This window comes from Rhynchophorus ferrugineus, unplaced genomic scaffold, assembly GCF_030347505.1.
Source record: "Rhynchophorus ferrugineus isolate W39M unplaced genomic scaffold, kcgeb_rfMv2 rfM1, whole genome shotgun sequence".
NCBI lineage: Eukaryota > Metazoa > Arthropoda > Insecta > Coleoptera > Curculionidae > Rhynchophorus > Rhynchophorus ferrugineus.
Window position 1 is genome coordinate 574,442 of NW_027472580.1, and position 6,794 is coordinate 581,235.

Here is a 6,794-nt window from a genome sequence, read left to right on the forward strand (position 1 = left end):
TATTACGTTTTTATAAACTGAATTTGGAAATACGTTCGACGATGTTGATGACATGTATTTGCTGTTTTATTGGGGCGACTATATACTGTTGTTTTCGCTTAGTTTCTTTAAAATGTGGTTAATATTAAAACCATTATTGAAATGTTTTTTATTACTTATCTTATCGTGAAGCTAACTGGCACCGAAAAATTTATTTTTATATAACATTTTCTTAACTAAATAATTTGTTATTATTATATATTAACAGCGTATGTAATAGGTTATTTTGTATTTGTAGTCAGATGGCCCCAATATAAATATAAATGAAAGATATGAAACAAAATAGATGTTGTCAAATATTTCAACATCGTTCTAGCAATTAAATTAAATCTTTGGGTAAATATTCCAGTGTCTCGGATATCATCGAAGAATATTATATTTCTCGTACTTTTGGTATTGATCTGAAACCCAACAAAAAATCCTATAATAATAATAGGATAAACATATAATTAGATTAGAAAAATGCACATATAAATAAACGGATTGTTTATATTTTCAACTCTATTTATGTTTCTCTGAATAACTAATCTGTAATAACTTTAACTTCACTTTTCTCGATTTGTTTTGTATTTTTTTATCTTTCAAAGTCTGGAGTCCAATTTTGTTTCTAAGTAATCATGAATAATATAAGGAGACAAAATCATTGTAGAAAAGTATTGCGAAAGTATAATGGTTAAAACTGAAGTAACAGGTCAATTGAAAAGTCCCTGGCCTACCATAGTAAAACACATTTTTTGGCAAAAGTTTTTTTTATTCAATATAATTCCCTCAAGGATGATACACTGATTATAGCGACCCTTCAACTTTTCGATACCATTTGTGTAGTACGATTTGTCCTTTACTTCAAAATAGGCCTCAGTTTTGGCGATCACCTCTTCATTTGACGAAAATTTCTTCCCAGCAAGCATTCTTTTGCGATCTCAGAACAGGAAATAGTCGCCGGGAACCAGATCTAGAAAATACGGTCGATGAGGAAGCAATTCGAAGCCCAATTCATGGATTTTTGCCATCGTTTTCACTGACTTATGACACCGTGTATTGTCTTGGTAAAGCAGAACTTTCTTTTTTTTCAAATGCGGCCCTTTTTCGTCCTTCAAACGGTTCAATAACGCTATGTAGAGCTTTCTCATATTCAAATATTCGTGAATGATATGATGTACACATTTAGTTGATATCTTTAGAGTGTCTGCTATTTCATTCAATTTCAATTTACGGTCATTCAAAATCATTTTGTAGATTTTTCGATATTTTCATCGGTAACAAGCTCTTTTGGTCTTCCACTGCATCCACCATCTTCGGTGCTCATTTCACCACGTCTAAACTTAGCATACCAATCCTTGTTGGTTGATTTTCCAAGCCAAGTTTTTGCTTCATCTGTATTTTTTCCCTTCAAAAAGCAATATTTTATCAACACGCGAAATTCCTTTTTATCCATTTTTTCACAATAACAAAAGGTGTTTCACTCAAAATGCTCTAATTCACTAACTAAAGATCCGACAGCTGTCAACTTCATACACGCATCTTTTGAAGGTTAGGGCTAACTAAAAAACATATGGATTTATTTCTAGTATCACCATCTATCTGTCTGGACGGGGACTTTTCATTTGGCGCGTCATTCTATCTATCTAATTCTTTAGTTTAAGTTATGCGGACTCAGATGATATATATACTTCAAAGCTACATATTCTCAATGTTTTCAAAATATGAAAAATCCATCGCTTTCAGTCAATCTATCGACAATTAAATGTTAAAATATCTTTAGATATAGTTTCAGTATCATTAACCTAAACCAAACCAACACATGATTCACCATATACATTTTAGTTGTTTAATTTTGCTTATAAAATAATAGCATATAATATGACATTGTTACTAACTAGAGTGAACAAAAAATAAGCAAAAAATTAAATACAAAATTAAGTAATCAAGAATGTTGGGTTGTTCACGTGTAAATTAATTTTAGTCATACGCTAGATATTATTTAATAAAATAATTCCAAGATAATTATCATATATATAAATACAATGTTTGCTATACTGGCAAATACTTTCATTTTAATTAATAATTTATCCAATGCAATTAAAAGTGGTGGTGACACCATGTGCTTGTTGTAAGTACTTATAGCTAATACTAGAGCTACTGCAGAAGAAAAATCAGCTTTGTTTGTGTTCTGTTTGAATAAAGTGCAAAATTAATCGACAAGAATCAACAGGTGATATTTAACATTTTCTGTAGGGAATGAATTATTAGGAAGGTCCTGCCTTGAAGACAGTCAATTTTTATATAGCGACGAATTGGAAGTTAATGCTTGAAATTCATTCCAGCCAAACAGGTACAACCTTTTAAATTAAGATTTTAAAAATTTAAGATTAAGAGCAATTTCTAGTTCAATTGATCAATATTATTATATTATAATAATTCTCTTGGAATTATGAAAGAAATTTAGACACATTTAATCAATTACTATATGAAAAAATTACAGGACTTTCTTGCTTACCTCATTATATGTTAACATAAAAGATTATAATATAATTTATAATAACGATAAGGGATCATTCATAGGAACTATTTCCGAGATAAATAGAAACATTGGAATATATATATATATATATATATATATATATATATATATATATATATATATATATATATATATATATATATATATATATATATATATATATATTTAACTTATATATCTTACTTGTATTTTATTGAGAAATTCTGTTTATTTTATATGCTGGTGTACCAAATAATTTTTAAAAATAATATGGATTGACACTATATATTTCTATTTTAATTATAATTTTTCAAGATTAAGAGCACATATTTTTCAAAAAGAATTTTATCCAAGGACTTAATATTATGTTTTACACAAATGGAGAAATTGAAACCAAAACCCAAAGATAATATAATATTTGATGACGATTTATTTCCCAACAAAAAAAAAGAGTTTAATTAGTTTTAATTTATTTCAGTTAATTTCGGAAAGTTTCCTGTGACAATTGAATACATATTAGGTGCTTGCATTTACTCTGATTATTTCCTCACTTGATTGATTGAAAAATTGGTACAAGATATGTTAATCAAAACCTACCATTATCACCTACCATTCATCGAAAGTTGGTTTAGTAGCGAATCAATTAACCATCAATTTTCATACTTCTTCAGCCTATCGAATCTATGTGCCAGCCAAGCCATACTATATCAATCTACAAGTTGTAATCAGAAGGCGCTATGTCTGGTGAGTACAATAGACACGGCACTTCCCATTCAAATTACAACAATGTATCCTTCACAACGTTTGCCATGTGTGGCCGAGCCTTGGCCCTGATCCTTGATCACTTCAAGTCTGTTAATCGCCATTGGCAATGTTTTTTGTAACAACATGTCATCCAATTTATTCAATAGACATAGACAAATATCCTCCGTAGCAGTTTCATTTTATTTTACCAGCTTTTAATGCACTACACCTCACTGATGCAGCCATATGCACAAAAAGATCTTATGGGCATCGATATCCCGATGTAGGCGGTTCTCTCAAAATAATACATGACTTCGTACAGGTATATTGGCATAGAAGATACCTCTTTTTTACCTGAACTATTTTCCCCTTTTTAAACTTTTTACATTGGATATAAACATCTGGAAACAATTGATTCATCCAATGTTAATCTCTCTGAAAGTTTTTTCAGATATTCAGTTGAATTTTTGTCCAATAAATCTGGCAATTCATTGCCTTTCTTGGTCCTCTAGTCCATTTTTTGTCATTGATATCAAAATAGCCACTGGTCTTTAATCTTTACAAAGGCTTTATTTTGTGTAGATAAATATTAAAAAACATGGCGTTTAACAATTGGTTATATTCACACTTCTCATTTTGACGATAGATATCGCAGATCAAAATACATGCAAGAACCTAATATATCATCTTTACACATAAATTAATTAAATCTAACGTGACCGGTCAGTATATAACGATGATAAAAGTGTTTATTAAGCAGCTATATATTTTGTGAACAAAATTCATCATTTATTTTTAGGTATAACGATCCCTATGGAAAATTCGGCCAGCCCAGCACCAGCAAATACGACCCCATGAACCCCTACCAACCCGAAATGCGCTACGTCGACCCGGGCTACCAGTCCCACTACTACGAGGAAGAGATCCCGGGCTCGACGAAGTTTTACGACCACTCGATCAGCGCCCGACTGGCCAAGCTCCGTGTCCTGGACAGCTCCAAAGGCTATCCCGATTCAAAAAACCCGATAGAGGGGTCGTCCAGGATGCTGGATCCGAATTTCGGCGACAGGGTCTTGGAGAATCCCCACGACACGGCGGACAGGGACACCAATAACGATTCAGGCTATTCTACGAAAGTGTACGGAAGCTCCAAGGGAAATTCTCCGAGTCTGAGCGGACAGATCGATGGGGAGTGCTTGGGAGCGAGCAGTTTAGTATAGAAACGTTATTTATTTGTAGAAATTTGGATGATTTTCGGAGCTAGATCATGGAGTGCGTAAAATGAGTGAAAAAATATAATGATGCTTCCACACTGTGGCAACATATCGTAGCTTATCATAATTTATGTTGTAGAATGTTGATAATTCATGCAGGCAACAAAATTACTATAATTTATTTATATTTCATCATAGTTCATTATTTGATTATAGCAAATGAGATATTTTAATTTAAATCTTCACAGTGGCCATAGTATCGAAAGTATTAAAGCCTCAATTCCTATTTCCCATCCAATATCACTCAATAGCTTTAACACTTATCTTTATACAATTTTTAAAAGTTCTATGCAGAAAATACAAATGTAATTTTTGATCTATTCCTATGCCACTTAATATATTCAACAGGTTTCAATTTAAACCTAATATGAGAAGCTTTTTTTCAGTTATCACATGTTAAACATTCCATTCTCATAACAAATGTTTCATGTTGTTTCATATATCCTTTAATATATACTCCCTAAAATAGACTTAAAACAAATACGAAAATTTCTGCGATGAATATAATGAATTAAAAGGTTGAATTTGATAAATTACATTTCTCACTACAATCCATTTTAACAAATATACATTTTGTATTTGGTAGGCTAGTAAGAGTTGTATGTTTGTTATATCAATATGTTTTATTGATCTTCTACATTATGCAACACGACAAACAAAAACTGTTTGTAACATATTTATTATGTTACTCCAGTGTGGATATCTATATTTTCGATGGTTTGAAGGTTTGAATTACATCTATTTAAAGCATCTATAATTTAAATACCAAACATTTGTTTGATTACATTTATCCACAGATTTCTCCTTCATAAATTATATTAACAATATACAAAATTCACATAACAATAGTTGACATTTTTACCCAGAATTTATTTTGTTTTGGAAGTACATACTTCATTGATAACAGAACGTTTTGGAGTCGTAAATTCAGTGGTATTTTGTTGTTTAATCTGTATTATAATACCTACGATGACGGGTATTCATCTAAGTGGCGTAGCCAAAACTGTAATCCTAAGAACAACCGAATTGTCAATGAAAAGAGACACTGAATTATGTATAGAAAAGACCATTATTAGTTTATAGGATAATATTTGAATTGTGTGTACAAATCCTAAGCTTTCTGATTAGAAAATATTAACAAAAATGTGTATATTAGTAAATCGAAATAATTTCGAATTTGAAAGCAATTTCCTTGTTGAATCATTAAAATTATTTCAATTTATTATTAATCTGTTGACGGATAACTTTAGATTTTTCTACTGACACGACCTGTTTAGTGCCTTTGATTTATACAAAGCTGTTTTAAGACATAAGATTATTTATTTTTTTGAATATACAAAAAAAAAACGACTACTGTATATAAAAAGTCGATAGTTATTTTTTAATCGAATAATGTAAAAACCTTATACCCTGTATAATAATTTTTCCGAAATTTGTTGATAAATTTGTATATTGGAAATAAATAAAGTATATTTTATTTATCAGCTTTTATTTTTAACTAAACCTTATTACTTAATAGGAAAAAATTTTCTTGTATATTTGGTTGCCCTATCTGTAGGTTTAGGAAACATATTTTTCCTAAAAAATTACTACTTAAGTTTTTTTCGTATGGATAATACAAATTTATATTTATATTTAATCAGGACTCTTACTATCACAACAACATATCAACAACTTAAAGAATCGTCTCAAAAAATTCATTAAAAAGAGTACAAATTGTTGAATAACCTTTTTCTTCTAATTATTCACATGTTCAAAAATAGATGTAGAAGGTAATGTAACATATAATAGTAGCTATAGAGTTTAGAGACAAAAATTAATTAGCAACCTACAAGCAGACTAATTAGTTTCTATTAAAGCATTTTTATATAAATGGTTAACAGTTATTATATAATCCCTTTTTTTAACATGGTTGCATATTTCGTACCTCAATGCGTTTATTTAGCTATTATCTGACTTTATCTCTATCTAAATATCATGAAGAAATATATTATTCTGTGTGTTATTCTTTAAGGCAAATATTATGTTAAAACATTTACCTGTCATTATTTTACCCTACTTTTACAAATAATATTGAATTCAATGAAGTATTTTAATTTGAAATATTTATGTTAAAAGCCAATTTTTGGTAAAACAGCATTGTGTGTAAGTTTGGTTGCATACCCACCACCGCTTTAATTTTATTTAATAAGGATTTCTGGTATAACATTAGTACAACCAAGTCAAAAAAACGCTAT

General features: G+C 29.8%; 1 protein-coding gene across 5 annotated transcripts in view; it reads left to right on the forward strand.

Annotated features, from left to right (window-relative positions):
• The window catches only part of dgo (ankyrin repeat domain containing protein 6 diego), a 322,131-nt gene that overhangs the window by 232,519 nt on the left and 82,818 nt on the right, over positions 1-6,794 (forward strand). For 3 of the 5 annotated variants that reach the window (XM_076413657.1, XM_076413665.1, XM_076413676.1), the window contains one exon: positions 4,083-6,034. The exons of 1 other annotated variant lie outside the window; for it this stretch is intronic. In XM_076413657.1, coding sequence (XP_076269772.1) covers positions 4,083-4,503 — 421 coding nt within the window. In that variant the 3' untranslated portion in view covers positions 4,504-6,034. Of the gene's footprint in view, positions 1-3,210; positions 3,284-4,082; positions 6,035-6,794 lie in introns of those variants that run through there. One more of the 5 variants, XM_076413698.1, reaches the window with a different exon arrangement.